This window comes from Phodopus roborovskii, unplaced genomic scaffold (genome assembly GCF_943737965.1).
Source record: "Phodopus roborovskii unplaced genomic scaffold, PHOROB, whole genome shotgun sequence".
Classification (NCBI taxonomy): domain Eukaryota; kingdom Metazoa; phylum Chordata; class Mammalia; order Rodentia; family Cricetidae; genus Phodopus; species Phodopus roborovskii.
In genome coordinates, this window is record NW_026126448.1 from 19877501 (window position 1) to 19900541 (window position 23041).

General features: G+C 48.8%; 1 protein-coding gene across 1 annotated transcript in view; it reads right to left on the minus strand.

Moving 5' to 3' along the window:
- Window positions 1–5406: 5406 nt before the first annotated feature.
- Oprd1 (opioid receptor delta 1) overlaps window positions 5407–23041 on the minus strand; it is a 31069-nt gene continuing 13434 nt past the window's right edge. Inside the window, exons 2-3 of the mRNA XM_051188974.1 lie at window positions 9301–9650; window positions 5407–6342 (exon numbers count right to left, since the gene is read on the minus strand). Coding sequence (XP_051044931.1) covers window positions 5798–6342; window positions 9301–9650 — 895 coding nt within the window. The 3' untranslated portion in view covers window positions 5407–5797. The remainder of the gene's footprint in view (window positions 6343–9300; window positions 9651–23041) is intronic.

Sequence of the window (23041 nt, forward strand, 5' to 3'; positions counted from 1 at the left end):
AGCCACTGTCCTGGTCCCTGGAATCCCTCCACAAGCTCAGAGTGAGGGACCAGGTCATGACCTTCCTACATCATTCCTAGCTGCTAGCATTACCCGCCCAGTGCCTGGGAGTAATGTAAAGGAATAAACAGAGAATAAACCAACGAGAGTTAGTATGGTGGTGTACACCTGTAATTCCAGCACTTGGGAGATAGAGGAAGGAGAATCAGAAATTGAAGGTCAACCTTGGCTACCTTGTGAGTTTGATGCCAGCCTGGGCTACATGAGATCCTGATTCAAAATAAAGAAGGTGGAGAAACATGCATATTCATGTGTGTACGTGTCCATGAGTGAGTGTAAACTACATATATGGTGGTACTTGCAGAGGCCAGAAGGGGTCAGATTCCCTAAACTACAGGCAGTTGTAAGCTGCCTGGTTGGAGTGCTAGGAACTGAACTCAGGTCTGTCAGAAGAGCAGTGCCTGCTCTTAGCAGCTCAGCCATCTCTCCAGGTTATGCCATAAACGGCTGCTGTATAAGCACTGAGGCCTGGACCCGCCACCTCACTATCTAGGTTCAGAGTTTCCAGAGCTGGCTGCATATGGCTCTGCAGCTCTAAGTTCAGAATCTGTTGCTGATGCTGCGAGCTGGAGACTGGCCTCTGGGATCCAGCAGGTCCAGCAACTCTCCAGATGTCCAATGCCCATATCCAACTTGCTTGGCATTTCAAATTCTAAGCCAAGCAAACTTCCTTACAACAGCCAACTTTGGCACCCACATAATTGCTAGAACCCTGTATTGGGGCCCAGTGCCGGGAACTTCTGTAGGCACTTGATTTACAATATCTAAATGCCCAGAAGACACTCTTGGAGGCGATATGACTTGCCTATGATCCAGCTGCTACAAGTGGCCATGAATCCAGCCAATTCAAGAGGCTGATTAGACCCCACTGGAGACTACCCATTCTTTCATCTTAGATCTAGGAGAAAACAGAAGGTTGTCGAGGGCAAATCCTTTACTAGTTCAGGGGCTTATTTAACTTCAGGGCTGAGATTTGAAGCTAGGTTTGGGGGTCACTCAGGACATGTAGGAGACTAAACTTGAGGACTCTGGTTTACTCTCATCACCCTCCTGCCCTCTGCACCCCCATCCTCTCTATTATAGTTGACATTATCCATCACTCCCTCTCCCCGGGAACGCCTTCCTCCTCCTGTTTCCATGGCAGCACATTCTTCCCTCCTTCCTTCTGCTTCCAGTGGTTTTCTCACTCTCCATGGGGGCTCCAGAGCCTAGGAGGAAAGGGGTCCCCAGGCCAGATTGCCAGTCTCCTCTCTCCACTCTAGAAGCTGATGCACATTTCCCTCTGGGTCCAAGGCTCTGACCTTGCACCCCAGCTCTGTTTTCCAGTTACAGCTCCTTGCTGAGTGCAAGGCCCACGGCTACACATATACATTACCTAATTAATCCTCACAGCCACGCTCCAAAGAAAGTCCACTCCACAGGTAGGGAAACTGAGGCTGTGAGAGGCAAAGCCAACATCAGATTCTAGCCTTCATCGTGAGTTGAGGCTATTGAGAAGAGCCTGGAAACTGTAGGGCATTTTTAAACCAAAGGCAAAATCTTTCCTCCCACCTCCTAGAGAGAAAGGAATGGAAATTTTGGGGAGGAAGAGACCTGTGATAGTCTAGAATTACACTGTCAATTTGGAGCTTTAAAAATGCGCAGTGCATGGTACATTTTGAAAGGCAAAGACTTGGAGAACTTAAGGAGGAACAAAAGTTCACGGAAAATTGCCCTTTTCCCCCATTTTGTGAAATCTTCAGAAGCCTCATCCCAGGGTTCCGGCAGCAGCTGGGATGTCTTTCCACTTCACTGATGCCCACAATTCACAGCAAACTTGGACCTGGGGGTTTTCTCTACAATTCTTCTGGCCTGAGTTCTGCCATTCCTGGCAAGGTCTGTGACTCAGGAAATCAGCTTAGCCTCCCCAAGCCCAGTGATCACATCTAAAATGGGGATGCTAGCCAGGTGTGTCTCATGCCTTCAATCCCAGCACTCGGGAGGCAGAGGCAGGAGAATCTCTTGTGAGTTCCAGGCCAGCCTGGTCTATATATATAGCAGGTTCCAGTACAGCCAGGGCTACACAGTGAGACCTTGCCTCAAAATGGAAGAAATGAACAAACAGGGATAGTGCTGCTTTGCCCCCTCGGCTGTCAGGAGGATGAGCTTCGAGAACGTGCATAAAGCGCTTGGCACTAAGTGTGCTGCACCACAGTAGTCAGCTGAGGTTTGACCTTCCACCGCTCATAACTTCCGGTTTTGCCATGCACTTGAGCTGCCCATGCTTTTCCACACACTGTTCTGCCTTCTCAGAAGCCAACTCCTCTGCATCTTTTGAAGCTCCCTGGCCCTTTGCCACCTCTTATAGAAGAATTGCTGCAAACATGTTTTTAGTTAAAAGGCACTTCCCTGGGACACACTCCCTGGGGCTGTCACTGTACTTATCACACTGGTACACCATCACACTTGTATGATTTGCCTCCCAGCACGGGCTGGAGCTTTCTAAGAGGCCTGTATGACTGATTCCTGAGTCTCAGTGCCCAGAGTGCACAGTCTGATAGAAGACTTCAATGTACTTATGTTACCTTGACTACACGTGGTCTTGGCCCGGCCTCAGCTGATCCCAGGACAAATGTCTATTAGTATCAGAAAGGGGGGACAAAGCAGCCAGGTCCTAGTTGGATGTGGTAATATGTGCCTATAATCTAAGCACTGGGAAGGAGCCATGGCACGCCGATGTGTATACACACACACACACACACACACACACACACACACACACAATTTAAATTGGGTTCAGTGGATAAAGGTGCTGGCCGTCAAGCCTACTGACCTGAGTTCAAATCCCTAGAAACCTATATGGTAGGTGAGAACCTCTCCCAAATTGTCCTCTGACCTCCACATGTGCACTGTGGCAAGAACAATATCCTCCTGCACACAGACACAATCAATCAATCAATGTTTTAACAGCTTTAAAACCACACCTGTAATACTAACACTCAGGAGGATCTGGCTGGAAGAGCAGAAGTTTGAGGCCAGCCAGGACTACAGGAGACTCTATCTCAATAAAATAGAAAACAGTGAGTTCTCACCCCACAAAGAAAGAGCAACCAGGGGACTGCAGCAGCTCCAAGACAGGCCTGCCTTGGGTGGGACACAAGGTCAAAGCCCTTGCAAGGAAGAGACACAGCCCTTCCCATATCACCTGCTTCTGGAGTCTGTCCTGAGTATCTGTCCCTTCTGCTACCTCCCGTATAGTAACAAGTGTGTGGAAGTGTCTTCTGCATGATGCCCACCACGCTCAAACAGAAATCTATGGTCACAGCGTCTGTCTGGGTGGTGAAAGTCAGCTATGTGTCTAGGTTGCCAGCTACGGTGGCTGAGCAGGCCTGATGACATCCCCAGGTACAGAGATCCCAAGGTTCTTTGCTTTTAGGGACGTCACGATGAGAAAAGGACTCTTTTTGTCCACCAAGGAACCCTTCCTGCTAGTCTAGTTCCTGCCTCCCTGAAGGCTGGTTCAGTCCCTACAAGAGTGACAGCCTCCAGCTTTTGTTCCAAAGAAATGGCTGTCACAAAGAAAAATGGTATATTGTCTCTCTCTCTCCTTTCTTTTTTTGTTTGAGACAAAGGCGTCAGTTTCTTTCCATCTGTCCCAAAAAAGGAAGAGAATTAAATTTGTTTTTACAAGGATGTCACAGGCTGCTTCAATACAGAGCCAGGGGCAGGTAGCTCAGGCAGTGCGGGAGGCACAGGGGACATGGCAAACAATGTCATCGGGGGAACTAGGATCTAGGAGTGCCTGGATAAGTTTCTATGTCCACCCTCAGGAGCTGGAAGGGGGCAGCTAGAGCAGATGAGGGACCCACGAGGCAAAAGGAGAGGCAACAAAGGACCATGTGAACATCATTGCTATAAAAGCCTTCTTACCTCAGTGCCTTCAAAGTTGGGTCCCACTGGGGCAGCTCCAGTCCTGAGAGTCACTGACACCAGACATTTATCTGATGAGCAGCCAGATGCTGGAGAGAAAGGGGAGGGGATTGGGGATTTCTTCCAGGTTCTTTTTTTTTTTTTTCCCCAAGACAGAGTTTCTTGGTGTAGCTGTGGAGCCTATCCTGGCACTGGCACTGTAGACCAGGCTGGCCTCAAATTCTTCCAGGTTCTTATTGAGGGTCCAAGTATTTGGTAGTTTGACAACCCCCGGCTTATGTTGAAGAGCCACACTGGGGTACTCAAACAAGGTGGGTCTCTGTGCTCCAGTACTGATCCATAGACACTAGGGCCCTGGGAACCCCAAAAGCATCCACCCTCAGGCTTCATGATTTAATGGACAAGCAGAAACCTCGGCCCCCTGCCTCCCTATCTACTCTCCTCCTAACACACACTTTTATTTTATTTTTATTTTTTATTTTTTGGGGGTTTTTTGTTTTGTTTTTTGAGACAGAGTCTCACTCAATAACCCTGACTGTCCTGGAACTCACTCTGCAGACCAAGCTGGACGTGAACTCAGAGCTCTGCCTGCCTCTGCCTCCCAGGCACTGGAATTAAAGGCGTGGGCCACCACTTTTGTTTTCTTTAATGACCTAGTTTATGTGTACGAGTGTTTAGCCTGCATGTATGTGTGTATGTGTGTATACATGTATGTGTACTATGTTCATACCTGGTGCCCACAGAGGTCAGAAGAGGGCATCAGATTGACTGGGACAGGAGTTACAGATGGTTGTGAGCCACCATGTGGGTGCTGAGAATCGAATCTGTGTCCTCTGTAAAAAGCAGTAAGTGCACTTAACCCTGAGCCAACATTCTAGCTCTGCTAAGAGTGACTGGGTTCTGGACTAGAACCGTCTCAGTCCTTCCTGAGCCTCAAGCACCCCATTAGAGCTCCATTCTGGGGACCTTGCCCCAATACCAGGGAGCCACTGCTTCTGACCCGCTGACCCCAGCCTTAAAGGGGTTTTGCTGTTGTTGGGAGGGTTTTTTTGTCTCGTAGATCCCAGATCCTCCCACAAGCACGCTGCCACTGAGTTACACCCCCAGCCCTCTACTTTTTATTTTTAGACACTGTTACCCAGGCTGGCCTTTCCAGCCTCAGCCTCTGGCATGACTGGAATTACACCAACCTGCCACATTAGGCCCAGCCTGTATTCTCTGTATAGAAAAGTTAAATTGGACCTAGCCTCAGCAGCGTGTTTAGGGGGTTACTTAGAACCTGGTGAGAGCCTGGACTCTTCTCCAAAGTAAGGCTTACACCTCCGCCCCCCTATCCTACCCGGAGGGGGACTGGAGGGGCCGGTGCTTATCTGCTAACCAAACCCTTAAGTGCCCTTCCTGACTGACTGCTCCTCTCACCCCCGAGAGGCTCCTCCCCCCAAATCAGAAAGGCTCAGACTCTCACTGCTATCATCAAGTCATAGATCCCGTCACTGCCCCTCCTGGTTTCTAGAGCTGGAATCCTCAGGTCTTGCACGGGAACTGGGTGTTCAAAAGGCCAGAGCCGGAGGCTGTCCCAAGGCTTGAAGCTCTGCCCCATGGAGAGGCCTTGCTAATGGATCGAGTAGAGCCTCTGGAGTCGCCAGCTTTACCCCCACCCCTCCAACCCAGAACCTTGGATCCCTCAGGCCCCGCCCCTACCGGAGACCACCCCTCTGCGCAGGCCCCATTCCAGCGGCCCAGATGGTGGCCCGGCTCCCAGGGGGCTCGGTGTGGCCGCCAGGTCACTTCACTCGGGTGGGGTGCTTAGGGGGGAGTGCGGGGTAGTTCAGGCAGCAGCACCACCGCCAGGGCCGTCGGAGGGGGTGCAGGCAGTGACGCGCTCACGCGCGGTGGCCTGGCGGGCTCGGCGGAGGCTACCGGGTTCCTGGCGGCCGCCGCATGACCCGCGGCAAAGCTGGCGGAAGCAGCGCTTGAAGTTCTCGTCCAGGAAGGCGTAGAGCACAGGGTTGAGGCTGCTGTTGGCGTAGCCCAGCGCAATGCACAGGTGCAGCGCAGCCACCACAAGTGGGTCGCGCCGATTGATGTCTACCAGCGTCCAGACGATGACGAAGATGTGGATGGGCGCCCAGCACACTACGAAGGCGCCCACCACCACCAGCACCATGCGCGTGATGCGCCGCAAACTTCGGTCCTTCTCCTTGGAGCCCGACAGCAGACGCACGCTGCGCAGGCGCAGCAGCATGAGGCCATAGCACACCGTGATGATGAGGATCGGCACCACGAAGGCAAAGAGGAACACACAGATCTTGGTCACCGTGTCCCAGTACCAGCTGGGGTTGGGGAACTGGAGCATGCACACCACTGCTCCATCTAAGCTCGGGAAACAAAGCAAGACAGGGGTCAGAGGTTTGTGTGCCTAAGGGGCTCTGTCTGCTTGTCCCCTTTCAAGATGATTGACTGACACCTAGACTGTCCCTTTACTTTGTGAACTCTTTCTTATGTTTACAGACCCCAGAATCGGCCCTCATCTGGGAGGTTCTCTTCTGTGTCTTCTCTTACAATAATTTATGCCGGCCCAGTAATATCAGTCATTGTGTTAACTCAGCAGACCCCCTATCCATTTCCAAAATTGCTCCAGTGGGTCGATCACTACCGAAGATTGATTTGGAGGGCTTGGGTTGTAATTCAGTTGCTATAGTGCTTGCTTAGCATGCACTAGACCCTGGGTTCAATTCCCAGCACTGTATAAACTTGACCTGATGGCACACATATGTAACCCAAGCATTCAGGAGATAGAAGCAAGCAGGAGCAGAAGTTCAAGGTCATCCTTGACTACATCCTTAACATCTTTAGGTTAGGGGTCTGACTCTAGCCCAGATGTGTTTGGCGTTGGGCAAATTACTCACTGTCTTCAAGTTTCCTTATGGTGGGCTAATAGTCAAATGTACATTTCTTTAGTTACAGTTAGATGTATGTGTTCTCTGTGTGTATGTGCCACATATGCATGTGGAGGTTAAAGGACAGTGTGCAGATCTCAGCCAATGTCAACAGCAACCTGTCATGGGGTGAGGCAGCACAAACCTTTAATCCCACCACTCAGGAGCCCAAGGACAGAGCATCCCAAGTGCAAGGCTAGACAAAGTTACATAATGAGACTATATCCAAAAGTAAAATAAAACAACAAAGCCCTCCCAACAGCCTGCCCAGTAGAAAGAGAATGGCCTTGGGCTACATAAGTGTCTCAGAGGATGTTGTAGGGTCTTGATGCAAGCCAGAAGCTGGCCCAAGGGATGCCCAAGGTCTCTTGAAGACACACAGTAGACTTGCAGCCTGAGAGTTATGAGAAAGGGGCTGGAGATCTATCTACAAAATGTCAGTGGTACTTAAGGCTGGCAGGACCCCTGGGGATGACTGAGGATCAGTGTGTGTAAAGCGGTGGTGCTCAGAGAGGGAGGAGTGAGGTCCGTTTGGCTCAGCTCCCAGCAAGGCTGCAGTTAATGAAGCATATACTGAAGGCTGACATTGAGCCATGGGGACCTGCTGCTCAGTCAAAGCCAATTGCTCGAAGGTTGTATAATGGTGCTGCAGCATCTGCCCTTGTGAGGGTCAAGGCATCTAAGAAGTGTCCCACCAACCCTTATCCCCTTTCCTACACTGAAAATCAAGCCTCCAGACTTCTACCTGGGGGGGACCAAATGGAAGGTGTCCTGAGGGTGGAGCCTTGGGTCAAAGGTCAAGTCCATCAGGTGGCTGCTGGAGAAGCTGAAGCTAAACCACCTGACTTGATTCTTTTCTTTTTTTTTTTTTTTTTTTTTTTCCCCTCTCAGACAAGGTCTGGATACACAATAGAAAGTGGCCTTGGATTCAGGGTCCCTCTGTCTCAGTCTCCTATGTGCTTCCTTTGTGCTGGGATTATGGACATGTATCACCACATTGTGCCTCAATGAGAGAGAGAGGGAGAGGGGGAAGGAGACAGAGAGAGAGAGACAGAGGGGTGTCTTGGCTTGTCTATGAGAAGTAGGGCTCAGAAGATGGTTACCAGTGTCTAGGCACCTTCCCTACATTGTTGTGAGGCCATGTAAGCAGACAGTGTTAGGAAAAGTGGTTGATTCCTCCTGACTTCCTTCTGTGTTTATGTGCTGGCCAGACGGCAATGGTGGAAGATTTGGGCACGTTCCCTGAGAGCCTGGCTACCCACAAACTATCCTCCTCCTACCCAGTGGATTGTAGTGGACTGAGAAGGAAACTTCCATGTTAAGTCCCTTGACTTTGGGAATGTCTGTTACAGCAGCTACAGAGACGAATAAAGATGCCCCAGGGGAGGCACCTGCCTGCATCCCTGAGGACCATTCTCTAGGTTTCACTTTTATCATTTGGTCAATGGTATTGTTTTATTTCCTACTCGTTTTCTTTCTTTGTTTTTGAGACAGGGTTTTATGCAGCCCAGGGTGGCCTAAAACTTATTATAGAGCTAAAGCTAGCCCTGAACTCCTGATCCTCTTGCAAGGCCTTTAGGTATGTACCACATGATGTATGAGGTGCTGGGGGCTGATGTATGGGGGCTGACCCCAGGGCTCCAAAAGTGATGCTGGGCAAGCACTCTGCAGACTGAACTACATCCTCCCATGCATGAGGTCCCTCTCTCCAGGTTCTTACTACACAGCTCAGGCTGGTCCCTCAAGACCTTCCTGCCTCAAGCTCCTGAGTGTCAGGGTTATAGCCCTGTGTGTATTATATACCCAACTTCCCAATGGTTTTCTTTTTCTATTTCTCTTCTTAATTATTTTAATTGTGTGTTTGGAAGGAGGGGATATGATATGCACATGAATACAAGTGCCCACAGAGGTCAGAGGTATGAGATCCCCTTTCAGGCAGTTGTAAGTCACCTCCTAGTGTGGGTTCTGGGAACCGAACTCAGGTCCTCAGGAAGAGCAGTATGTGCTCTTAACTTCTGAGGCATCTCTTCAACCCCTCCAGTGGCTTTCAAAGTGGGATAAAGGGGAGTTTAGCATGAGTCTCCAGATCCTGTGGCCTCTGCTGCTCACTGGCCAGTGACAATCAATCAATCACTCCTTGGTCATTTATCCATGTCCCTTTAATCTACAGTCCTGGCCAGCCAGTCCACAAGCCTATTATAAATTCCTTTTGGCCAGCAACCTACCACCCACACTTCCCATTGGCTGACTCTCCACCCCACCAGCCAATCCGCTCCTTTCACTGTTCTGTGACCCACACCACCACTGGTAGCCACTCCCACTTAGAATCCACAGAGGCCAATAGGTGGTCAGGTCAGGCTGAGACCCATGCTACAGCTCCTCTCTCACTCACCCCGGGGTTGAGTCACTGCCATGACCATGATGGGGACCCCCACACCTGAAGCCAGGACCCAGATGCATATATTGATCAGCTTGGCCTTGGCAGGCGTCCGGAAGTCCAATGCCTTGACGGGGTGGCAGACTGCGATGTAGCGGTCCACACTCATCATAGTGAGTGTGAAGATGCTGGTAAACATGTTGTAGTAGTCAATGGACAGCACAGCCTTGCACAGGAGCTCTCCGAACGGCCACGTTTCCATCAGGTACTTGGCACTCTGGAAGGGCAGTGTGCTGGTGGCCAGAGCATCAGCCAAGGCCAGGTTAAAGATGTAGATGTTGGTGGCGGTCTTCAACTTAGTATACCTTAGAAGGAAGAGCACAGGTAACTATCCACCTCATGGATTTCAGTTTCCATTAAACTAGGGGAGTAAAAGGAATTGGTCAGAGATCCACAAAGGGCAGGACCAATGTGGTGTCAATGCCAGTAATTCCAGCACTCAGGAGGCTAACCCACAAGGACTAGGAATCCAGGACCAGCCTGGGCTACATGAGTCCTTATCTCGAAAAAAAAAAAAAAAAAAAGGTTGGGAGCCAGGGTGGGAGTTGGAGCCCTGGCCCACCCAGTTGACCATCACTTCTCCCGGAAGCAGCCTCATGGGTAAGGATCTCTCTGGAGCCCATGATCCCAGCTCCGGGAAGCTGAAGCAGGAAGATTATGAATTCAAGGCCAGCCTGAGCTACATATGACAATGAATGTGCCATGAGGACCTGAGTTCGATTCCCAGTACCCACATTAGGTGGCATACAACTACCTATAACCCCAGCTCCAGGGGGACACTCACAATGAATGACATCTTGTCTCCAAAAAAGAAAAGGAAGGAAGAAAGGAAGGAAGGGGTCAGGGAATGTAATGTGTTTATAGTTGTGAAAGCTTAGTGAGATGACACAGAACGTAGCCCTGAGCCCAGGGATCATACACTCAGGACAAACGCAGGGTGAGGCTCAGATGCCAGAGGGCTTGCCCAGCAGAGGTCAGAACAACTTTGGGGGTCCATTCTCACCAGCCCCAGGGTGCTATTCTTTATCTACAAAGAATGAAGTTGGGAGTTAGCCATTTACCTGGTCTTTGGGGAATATGATTGATCTGTTCTGAGTGAGGGACTCTGCTGAGACCTTACGCCCTTGAAATGTCCTCTGTGGTAGCCCAGGGCTTCCAGTCCTTTCTTGGTTCCATCCAGGCCTTCTAACCCCCACAACTAGACCATCCTGCTGTGAATTCCATGATTCATTCCCTTTCCTGTCCCCATGCTGTGAGGAAGGTGGGCCACACTCATTGTCACACATCTAACCCAGGGTATGAGCCCAGTTATCAGGCCAGATGTGTGTAACCAACACTCCCAGCCTACTCCATACATCAATCCACAATGCAGCTGGCCTTGCATGGTCAGCGCATGCAGTCACGGTCCCTTATGTACAGGACCTGAGCTGGGTACAGGTTCATAAAGGAGATTGTCCCAGAGTTGCATTGTCATCATAAAAACACAGCCACACTGGGACAAGGTAAGATCTCTCTCACACCTTGACTGATAAGAAAGGGAAAGGCAGGCTGATATAAGCGACTCCTCATGTGTCAGGTTATAGCTCGAAGCGCCTTGAGATTTCCTAAAGGCAGAGCTCCACTGCAGGGGCTAGGCGGAAGGCAAGAGAATACCCGTAATTGCAATCTAGCACTCAGGAAGCCGAGGCAGGAGGATTACAAGTTTGAGTCTAGCCTGGGCTTCATAGTGAGACCCTGTCATAGAAAAACAAACAAACAGAATCTTTAGGCATGGTGGTGTGCACCTGCAGTTCCAGCATTTGGATAATGTGGAAGCAGGAAGATGGAGAGTTCAAGGTTAGCCTTGGCTACACAGAGGGCTTAAGCCAGCCTGAACTACGTGAGAGACCCTCTCCCAACAAAAACCAAAAACAAACAAACAAAAAACACCCACGAAGGACCCTCGCCTGGGTAACAGAAAGACACTAAAAGAGAAGAGCAAGACACTCGGCCGGAGAGCGTGAGGCAGCTCCCACCTTGGCGCTGGGCTGTGGTCCTGTGATCTCAGGTGACTTATACTGTTTCTTTGTGTTTTCATTTTCCTGTCTCTCCCACAATGGGCTCTAGGCTGTGACTAAAGCGTATCTTTGGCTTGCATTCAGAGTAACTATTTGGACTTGAGGTGTGCTCATTAAGAATGACGATTAAGCTGGGCAAGCCTTTAATCTCGGCACTCGGGAGGCAGAGGTAGGCGGATCTCTGTGAGTTAGAGGCCAGCTTGGTCTACACAGCAAGTTCCAGGACAGGCTCCAAAGCTACAGAGAAACCCTGTCTCCAAAAAAAAAAAAAAAAAAAAAAAAAAAAAGGATGAGATTAAAAGCCCCAATTCCAGAGACTCCAGAGACTCCGATTTAGCAGAACTGGGCTGCAGGGTAGCTTACTGGTACCGTGAGTGCCTGGTTGGATCCCAGCACAAAAATAAATAAAACAAACAAATAAATAAATAGATAAAATCCAGCAGATCAGAGGTGGGGTTCAGGAATCTGGATTCCTCATGAAGGAAGTCTTTGGTCTCTGTATCTTTTTCTTTTCTTTTCTTTTTTTTTTTTTTTTTTTTTTTTTTTTTTTTTTTTGGAGAGTGGGGTAGAATGGCGTGAGATAAGGACCCTGGTTAGCTTCAGAGGGGATAGCCTGAGTCCTGTGGATGATGAATTTGAGGAAGACAGGCTGGGACCTGAGTCCACGAGAGAGTTCATGAACCCTGAAATAAGACAGATTATAAGTAACCCTGGTTAGCTTCGAGCTCATTATATAGCTAAGGGTAACCTTGAACTTCTTTTTGTTTGTTTTTTGAACCCTGTCTGTCCTGGAGCTCACTCTACATATATACCAGGCTAGACTCTAACTCACAGAGATCCATCTATCCCTGCCTCCCAAGTGCTGGGATTAAAGGTGTGCATGTGCTCACCGGGCCCAGCTTGGTACTTGGTGTTTCTGAAGGACTAACCAAATTTTCATCTGTTAAAGCTTTTCCATGATAGATCAGAGGTGGGTTTTTTTTTTGGGGGGGGTGGGGAAAGACTACCTCATTGTCCTCCAAGACCAGAGTCTGTCCCAAAATAACTACTATTTGCTCCGGGTCTAGAGCAGCAAAACTTTTTGCTCAGAGCCAGCAGAATTGCGAGTCTCGGGAAGTGTGTCTTCATTGGGGTGCGGATCACAGCTGTGTGGGAGGCGGTCTCAAGCCCACAGCTGACTCGTCTAATTTCTCTGCTCTTACACAGAACAATTCGAGGCTGTTCTTTGCCTGCTATTTTGATTTATGATGGATCCTTCCATTGCGAGAGGGGGCTGGGCTGCTGGTGAGTGGGAGCTGAGGTTGCTGGGGCTGGTCCATGTTGGGCTGAAGGGCCTCCCTTTTTCTTGTCCACCATCACCACACCCTGCCATGATGGCTTCCTTAGGCCCCTGCTCCAGCCACAAAACAAATTGTACCCTATTTCTGCTCTCAACCCCAGGACCTCCCCAAAGCAACCTCTATGTTCCATACGTTGGCTCCAACCTTACCTCTAGGACCCAGGCTCTCCAAACCTACTCTTTGACTGATGTCCACCATGCTGGCTTTCCGATATTCCTCAAATATGCCAAGCCCAGCCCTCCTCAGGCCTTCTGGACTTACTGTCACCCTCATCCCCCAAATTTTGCATCGCTTGCCACTTAAGTCATGTCTCTACTCATGTCTTTACTCATGTCTCTTCCGAGAGGCCCACTCATATCACCTTCTTTCTAGACTCACCACTGCCTCGTGTCCTCACAGACAGAATTCCCTTTACTCCTAGGACTCTGGCCGCTACACTCCCTGAGTTAGAGGACTTGGACCATTCTGTTCCCTGGAAGGCAGCAGGCTCCCTCAGACATGTAACCTGTCTTATTTCAGGGCTCACGTACACACACACACATACACACACACTCACATATACATGTATATAATATCATAAATTTTAATGTTTCTATAGAGAGTCTTCAATTTGTAGGCTCAGATGACCCTTCCACCCAGCTGACACTATAGGTGTGTATCACCATGCTCAGCTCTCACTTTTTTCTTTTTTAGGGTTTTTAAAATTTATTGTATACACACACACACACCATACACACACACACACACACACGCACACGCACGCACGCCTGGATGCACACATGTACATGCATGCTACTCCACTGACGTGGAGGCTGTCAGGCATGGCAGCAAGCATCTTACCTGCTGGGCCATCTCAGCAGCCCAGGGCAGACATTCTTCTTACAGTTAACCGTCTTCTTCTGAATCAAAGAATACATCCTACGAACGTTTCCACCCTTGTACAGATTTTTTCTTCCCTAACGTCAGTTGCCTCATTTTTTTTGTCATTGTCTTTATTTAGTTTGAATTTTTGGAAGCACATTTTGGTCTAGGCTGACCTGGAACTTGATGTCGCTGAGGATGACCTTGAACTCCTGATCCCTCCACTTCCCAAGTGCTGGGGTGACAGGTATGCACTTCTGCTCCAGGCTTTAAATGCTCCTCCAGCTTATGCAGCAACCACCTCTCTGCTTGAATCCTCTAGTTTTCTTACATTGTCTTTTTTTGATATAACCTCCAGAGAAATACCATTTCATTATCTCCAGACACTCTGTTCACTTGTTAAAACTATAGACTCTGGTGATTTATCTTCCCAGTGATTCTCTAAAAGTTACAGTTTCTGAGCAGGGTGAGGGTGGCACACACCTTTAATCCCTGTTCTTGGGAGACAGAGGCAGGTGTATCTCTGTGAGTTCTTGGCCAGCCTGGTCTACACAGTGAGTTCCAGGACAGCCACGGCTACCCAGAGAACCTGTCTGGAAAAACCAAAAACAAAATGTTACAGTTTCTGTGCCATGGTTACAGTGTCAGTTCTTAACTAGTCATATATTTTTTTTTATGTTTTCTCCCATTCTGCACTGTCAACTTGCTGGTCTGCCTGCTTTGGCCTCTCCTTTATCCTGGAGAGTCCCTTCAACTGTCTGGTGAGATGCGACTAAAACTCAATCACTGAGCAGAAACCTGAATAATGAACTGGAGGCCGTGCACGTGGGGATTCATGGGACGGCCCTGAAAACTAGTAGGGGTGGGGCTAGTTGTAAGGGGACTTTCACACTGAAGACGTGTAAATTTCAGTTTCTAGAGCACAGAGGCATATGACGATGATGCAGGTATCTTGGACATAGAGGCAGAAAGATCAGGAGTTCAAGGTCATCCCCTGCTATATAGTGTATATGAGGTCAGCATGGGCTACATGGGACCCTGTCTCAGAAAAAGAAAAAAAAAAAAAAAAAAAGGAAAAGAAATCAGTTTCTAAAGTTCTCTCCTCTCCCACCTGAGGTGGGAACTTGTGGCTACAGAACTGAGGAAGGGGCTTATGGGCTCCTCCTGTTTCTATCTGGCTTCTCATTCTGTCCCTGTGTTTGCTGACCCTCCGGGGGCCAAGCCCTGCTGTCCTGTATAGGGCAGGGATGATCACCTGGCTGTGTAAGGTGTGCAGATGGATGAGGCTGTAAAGGTCTTACTAATACCTCTGTTGACAACCAACCTCCTATCCCGTCAATCCCACACCTCACCCTGCTCAACTTGTTATGTCTCTGTCAATCACTTAGAGCCTTCTGGAATGTGTGTTGACCTCTTCCCGAGAAGAAAAACAGAAGCAAAGAGGTGAGGTGTCTTTTCCTGATCAGGCATCTAGTTAGCACATCCACAGGGCATTTACCTTAGTCAGCCTAGTGCCAGCACCTGCTAACCACTCTACGGCACCACCCCCTCCTGGCCCCTATTATAACCGGAAGTCTATCTGCTTATCCATTTGGATTTTGAAAACAGATTTATGTGTGTGTAGGTGTCTACATGCTATGTGAGTGCAGTGCCTGAGGAGGCCAGAAGAGGGCATCAGATCCCCTAGAGTTGGGATTCTAGGCAGCTGTGAGGCTTGGGAACTGGACTTGGGTCCTCTGTGTCTTAACTACTGAACCACCTCCCTGGCCTTCTCCACGTGGTTTCAAGGCACTGAGTCAACAATAGAAGATCGATGGTGGCAGGCATCTTTCTCTGTGGCTCTGGGATGTGACTCATTGGTAAAGAGCCCTGGATTTATCCTCAGCATTGGGGAAAAAAAACCACCCGTTGGACAAGACCCAGAAAAAGCTGTCTGACCCACTATCCACTATCAACTCTTCAATGCTTTTAGGAAATCTTTTTTTTTTTTTTTCCCCAAGTCAAAAATCCCCATTAGCTCATCTTGAATTATGCAGCTGCCTGGACGCTTGTCCCGGAACAGCCAGCTCGGCATTCTCCTTCTTCTTTAAAACACCAAGGGCCAGAACACCTCCCCTCCCGAGCCCTCGTTCACTCTTCTGTCAGATCAGCCTAATTCGGGGGTATGCTCTGTGAGGGGACCACTCATCTGTACAACCAGAGCCACGGTGACTCCATACATAGTCCATGAGCCTGGGGAGCTGGGCAGCTCAAATCCTGGCATCTCTGGGTAATGGCAGTGCACGCCTTTAATCCCAGTACTCGGGAGGCAGAGGAAAGTGGATCTCTATAAGTTCAAGGCCAGCCTGTCCGACAAAGTGAGTTCCAGGACAGGCTCCAAAGCTACACAGAGAAAACCTATTTGTGTGGGGGGGAACCTGCCCTCATGTGTGCTGAATCTAAAGAAGGGTTCTCCCCAGGCAAATTCCGTGTGGCTAATCAAAGTGCCAAGCGCCTGATCCTGGGAGCCCAGAGATGGTCAAAACTTACCCTCCTCACTCACTCAGTACAAGGCATTCTTGGGACTGGTCTGATCACTTAAAGGTTCATTTGTATTCTCTTTCTCTCTTTTTTTTTTCTCTCTCTCTTAATTGTTTGTTTTCAAGACAGGGTTTCTCTGTGTAGCCTTGGTTGTCCTGAAACTCACTCTGTAGACCAGGCTGGCCTTGAACTCACAGAGATCTGCCTGCCTCTGCCTCCCAAGTGCTGGGATCAAAGGTGAGCACAATCACTGCCCCGTGCTTTCTTGGAGTGGAGGGTCAGGGTAGCACATGCTACCTAGCACTTGAGAGGGAGAAACAGGTAGATTCCAGTGGGTTTAGACCACTCTTATCTACAAAGCAAGTTCCAGGCCAGCTAAGACAACATAGCAAGACCCAGTCTCAAAATAAATAAATAAATAAAATAAATAATATAATATTCTTGGAGTGTCTTTTCTTTCACAAGCCAGGCACTATGCCAAAAGCAGCAAACACATGATCCCCATTCCTCCTTACTGCAACCTTGGGTTAATACCATCTTACTAGGTTGGCCACACATGCCTGTGATTCCAGCACTTCAGAGACTGAAGCAGGAGGAATGTCAAGAATTCAAGGCCAGCCTGGTCTACAAGGCCAGCCTAGGCTACAGAGTAAAACTCTGCGCACCCTCCCCGACAAAAAAAGGGAAATGATGAAAGAAAATTCTCTCTCCACTGATGAGCTATGCAGACCTCAAAGATGTGTGGCTTAGGAAAGGGGCCGTGAGAGGATGCAGACTCAGGTCTAGACGGTCCCCAGAGGGCCAGCTCAAAGCCGCTGCACCGCAGTCCCCTTTGCCGGGGCTTTCCCTGCTCTGGTAACCGGTCTGGACACATTCCAGGCCCCTCTGGGTAATCAGAGACAACCTGTTCACAGCTCAGGTGCTTAGGCATGACCAGACTTCTTAATAATGTCACAGGCACAGCGATGAGCCCAGGGGGCAAGGAGGAAAAGGTCCACTCAGGACACAACACTCGCCTCTGTCTGGGGTCTCTGGGCAGTGACAGTGTCGCTTCCTTGGTTTGTTTCAATAGACAATAAACATCTATTGGACATATGCTGTGTGCCAGGCACGCAGACAAGCCATTCACATCACTTAATCTCCACAGCACTCCATGGGGCAGATAGCAATTACAGACCTCAATTTATCAAGTGGGGTAATGACTTGTCCAGGTCACAGTCAGGAAGAAGAGGTGGGTGAGATCCTACTTCTCTACCTGCAGGCTGTTTCCTCTGGACTCAGGTTGTAGCTTCTCCTCCCCTGTGCACTCAGCGGGCCGTGTGTGTCCCTCATACCCTCCTTAACAACTAAATATATGATCCCAAGAGCAGGGACATTTGTCTCACTCTCCTAAAAGCCTGCTGCCTGCAGAAACACATCAGGCGCATAGCAGCTGCCCAGGACCCACTGTGGAATGAGTGTATATAAAGATGTCTGTCTTCCACATCAGGCAGACACTGTGACCTTCTCCCTGCTGACCCCAGCAGTTTGGGTAAGGACAGGTACGACGACACATGGTATCCATTGGTGGGTACCAGTAGGAAGGTGTCAAGGTACCTTAATCTTCAGAAGCAAGAAGCCACAGACCAAACGCTCAAACCAGGGTATCTCTTCCTTCTTCAGCCCTCCTCCTTCCCAGGTCCCCTGAAAGATATCCCTCTTTGCCCCGAGTTGCAAGTGAGTCAGGCCTGCAGGTGGTGAGGGAAATCTTCACTCATTTATCCAAGGGAGCTAATTTGATTTTAACTAAATGGAGGCGGTAATAATGTTGTATTTCTCCAACACAGGGGCATGAGACCTAAACCCAACAGCAGCATCAACCATCCAAACCACCTTGTGGGGGCCTCAGGATGCAAACTTAACATGGAGGCTTCAGTCTACATGTAACACCCCAACCAAACCCGCTGTGGATCGCTGAAGGATTTACAATTAATATTCCTCAATGCTTTTCAGCTCTTGGCTATCACAGCTGTTTACTGGAGAATATACAAACGCAGTGTTAGATCCTAAGGAAGGTATGAAAAACAGTGCTAATACTACAGAGTCTTAGGGCTGATACAGTGTCAACACATAAGCACCATGTTCCATGAAAGGGAGCATGCTTCAAGACTGTTACAACCTCCTCTCAGCAATATGCTGTGGCCATCTTTCTGGACTCATATACAAATTAATGTAATTATTGGTGGTTGTTTTACAGTCCAGAGGTCACCAAGGCTGGAGGCCTCTGCACAGGGCCAGAGAATGAATATTAGATAAATAATAGTCATTATTAGGAGCCCACTAGGTCTCCATGCTATACTCCTCTTCTTCCATTTTTTTTTAAGCTTTTATTTATTATGTACCTGCAGGCCAGAAGAGGGCACCACCTTGCGATTGCTGGGAATTGAACATAGGGCCTACTGGAAGAGCAGTAAGTGCTCTTAACTGCTGAGTCATCAGCTCCCCCAACCTTTTTTTTTTTTTTTTTTTTTTTTTTTTTTAATGTGTATGAGTGTTTTGCTTGCAGGTATGTCTATGTGTGCCTGGTACCCAAAGAGGCCAGAAAAGGGGATCACAGCCCCTGTATGGAGTTACAGATAGTTGTGAGACACCTTGTAGATGCTGGAAAGAAATGGAACCTGGGTCCTCTGGAAGAGAAGCCACTGCTCTTAACTGCTGGACCATCTCTCCAGCCCCATTAATATAAGCACATAAAAAGAAAATTTCAGGCCTGACATTGGTGGCATACACTTTTAATCCCAGTACTCAAGAGGCAGAGGCAGGCAGATCTCTGTGAATTCGAGGCCAGCCTGGTCTACAGTACTAATTCCAGGACAGGCTCCAAAAACAACACAGAACAAGAAAAACCCTGTCTCGAAAATCCAAAGAGAAAGAAAGAAAGAGAAGAGAAAAGAAAAGGAAAGAAAAGAAAAGAAAATTTTAGCTCAAGGACCATACAAAATCAGCCAGAGGTCAATACCTGGAAGTACATGCCTGTAATCCCAACACTTGCAATTGAAGCTAGAAGATCTTGAGTTCAAGGCCAGGGTGATGCTGCATAGTGGGACCCTAACCCAAAAAGAATTATGCTGGTAGAATATTTGCCCAGCATGCCAAAGTCTTGGATTCAAGCCCCAAGACTGAATAAGCCAGATGTGGTGGTGTAGGCCTGTAGTCCTAGCACTCAAGCAGTATTGGTAAAATGGTCATAAATTCAGAGTCATTCCCAACTACATAGGGAGTTTGAGGCCCATTAGATGCCTGAGTTCCTGTTTTTGTTTGTTTGTTTGTTTGTTTGCTTGCTTGCTTGTCTGGTTGGTTGGTTTTTTGTTTTGTTTTGAGACAGAGTTTCTCAGTAGTCCCTGGATGTCCTGGAACTTGCTCTGCAGACCAGGCTAGCCTCAAGAGATCCTCCTGTCTCTGCCTCCTGAGTGCTAGGATTAAAGGCGTGCACCACCACCCGGCTGAGATCCTGACTTAATAAATGAACAAAGACAGACAGACTAGACTGGGCTGAACTAGCTTCACCTGAGTCCTAAATAAAGTCAGCTGGAAATCTCCCATCAAAGGCTGCAAAGGCTGTGTCTACATTCTCCTGTTAGCACAAATAAATGCTGTGACAGAACCTCTGTGGACACAAGTAACTGATGACTTCCTTGGGATAAAGTTCCTGGAACCTCAGAGCCAGAGGAATGAACAAAGTGCTCCAGAGGGGATCTGTACAGGAACGGGGCGGGGCACACTCCACCCTACTGTTGAGAGGCCTCACAGCACAAGCGAGTTCTCTCGTAGGGCCTAGCAACTTCGTGGCTTCAGAGGCAGTCCTCACCTTGACCCCAGCATGAGAGGTCTTTCCCAGAATCACATAAGAAAAACAAAACAACTTCTCTTCTATCTGCCAATATTCTTCCTGAATCTACTCATGCAATCATGGATTGAAGTGTGACTTCTCCAGAAATTCCCCGTTCCCTGTACTTCCATGACAACGGCTGAGAACTGAGGTGGGCGCGGCCTCTACCACTGTTGGATTCTTTGCAGTAGTGCCTCTGTGGCAATTTGAATAGAATTGGCCCTCATAATCCCTTAGGGAGTGGCAAAATTAGGGGCCGGGGTTCTTTGGAGTGGGTGTGGTCTTGCGGGAGGAAGTGTGTCACTGGGGGGCGGGCTTTGAGGTCTGTTTTGCTTCAGTTTCACTCGGTTCCTGTTGCCTACAAGATGTAGGGCTCTCAGCTATTACTCCAGGACCACATCTGCCTGCACGACGCCATGCTCCCCAACAAGATGATAATGGACTGAACTTCTGAAACTTTAAGTCACCCCAATTAAATGTTCCCTTTATAAGAGTTACCATGGTCATGGTGTCTTTTCATGGCAATAGAAACCCCTAAAAGACTCATGTATGTTCCTGAAGGGACCAGACCCTCACCCAGCCCCCTGCTTTAGCAGCCATGACAGGTTGCAGAAAAGACCTAGCAAGACAAAAGCCCCTGACTCATCACATGTGCTTGGTTTCCGGCCTTCTGACCTTGCAGGAGCTGCCCTAGGTCAATACCCTCTACGTGGCAAGGAACCAATCAGAAGTTAGCTGGCAGGCTCTAGGCATGCTTTACAGCGCTTAAAAGTGCAGCAACAGTGAACTTGCAGAGCATAGCAACCGCCCTGGGAGCGCCTATAGGCCATAACAACTAGTTGACCAATCAACACAGGACAGCTTACCCAAGCCTGAAAGCGCACCAATCCTGAGACTGTTGCATACCCCTAGACACTCCCCTTGCACACCCCAATAAGTTTCCCAACTCGAAGTTTCTCAGGGTCCTTCTCACGCCATCCACCATGATGAACAGATGAAGGGCCCGAGTTAAAGACAGTTAACTCGTAAATAATAAAAGACTCTGCTTTTGCATCGGAATGGGTCTCTTGGTGATTTGGGGGTTCAGATTTGGGCACAACATCCCAACCCCCAGTCCTTGTAAATGTGAGATTATTGGGTAAAGTGTATTTGCAGAGGACCCTAAGGCATGAGTACCTGAATTACAAGGATGGAACCAATGTCAAGAGTCTTCCTGTGAGACACAGGGAGGAGGAGGCAGCCATGTAAAGAAGGAAACCTAGTGCAGGGGATGCAGGCACTGCTGAGGGATGCCTGAAGCCCCCTTCACTGAACAGGGATGGTCTGGAGCACTTGGAATGTTCCTTCTGACTGAGATTCCAGGAACCATACCCCAAGGAAAAGGCAAGGAAAGATGGCTTTGGGATGGAACATCCCTGTTAATCCCTTGACTTAGAACTTGTGATTTCAGAGCTCAGGCAACTGTGGGACACAGGGCCCTGTGTCTCTGATCTTCAGACTGGAGGAGGCGCTGATCTCAGGGAGGTGGGGCTTTACACTTCCCCTTCTACTTTACAGATGCTCAAAAGGAGGCCTGGAGAGTCTGTCCAAGGCCAAATGGGATCAGTTTCCTGGCTTCTGGGAGCCACCCTCTTGGAAGGTGAGGTTCAGCGAAAATCCAGGGTCTCAGGCAAAGCTCCAGGCTCTTAGAGAACATCTACAGTGTCAGCCCCTATGGGCTTCCAGGTCTGGTAACTGACTGACCAACCCAGGGTAGTTCCACAGATGGCAGATTCTATAACAACCATTGCCACCTCCACCTCGGATGTGACACTGACTGCGCGCTTAGCAGACACATTCCATCTAATTCCACCATGACACGGAATTAGATCATCTCATTTAATCACTCCAGGAACCCTGCAAAATCACTGCTATGATTTCCTCACTTTATGGTGGAGAAAAATTAGCCTTGGTGGGTGGGTTGAACTGTATGTTGTGCCCAGAAAACCATGTCAACCTGCAACCTGACAGTGTGCCCTCACAGAGAAACAATGAAGCCATACTAGATTAGGGCTGGCCCTAAATACCGACACACACACACACACACACACACACACACACACACACCAGCAGTAGAACTGAAACTAGAGTCTCTGTAACACTGACAGACAAGCACTGAGCTACATCTCCTGTCCAAGTCCTATCCCTATTTAAGGGTTTGTTTGTTTGTGAGCTTGAGATTGAACCCAGGACCTTGACCATGCTCAGCCTCTATACTGAACTACCTCCTCAGCCCCTTGGTATTATTTTTTAATGTTTATTTATGTATTTGGGGGATGCATACCACATTCATGTGGAGGTCAGAGGACAGCTTTCAAGATTGAGTCCTCTCCTTCCACCAAGTGGGTCCTGAGGATTGAACTTACATCATCAGGTTTAGCAGCAAGCCCCTTTACCAACTGAGCTACTCCCCATCCTTCTTATAAGAAGAGAGGACACACAGAGAGATAAACACGAGAAAATAAGAAACAGGCCCTAGTGAGGACAGAAGGAGAAGCTGGAGAGGCAAGGGATGGTGAGTACTGGCAAAGACCAGCCCAGCCAAGGAAGGATTCTTCCCAGAACCTCACCATGCTTTGAGTTTAGGCCTCTAACCTTCTGAAAGAAGAAACTCGGGAGGCTTCTTGCTTTGGTTTTAGTTTTGAGACGAGCATGTGTTTGGTTGTTGTTTGTTTGTTCGGCTGGCTGGTTTGGGTTTGCAGGCACACGGACATGCCGCTGTTGCCTGAGACAGGGTTTCTCCTTGTAGCCCAGGCTACTTGACCTTGCAGTCCTCCAGAGCGCTGTGACTACAGGCTGTGCATATAGACCATTAACACTGAAGAGAAAGCAAGCTGGGTGTGTATATAACATACAGACTCTTTTTTGTGGTGATATATTATTTATGATTTATTAAAGCTTGCCTGAAGATCAGAAAAGCAAAACAGCCAGCTCCCTCAGACTGAAAGGCGATCCTGGCTCTACCAAACCTCAGATTGTTGCCTCTCCTCAGTGTGGCTGGAGAATCCTGA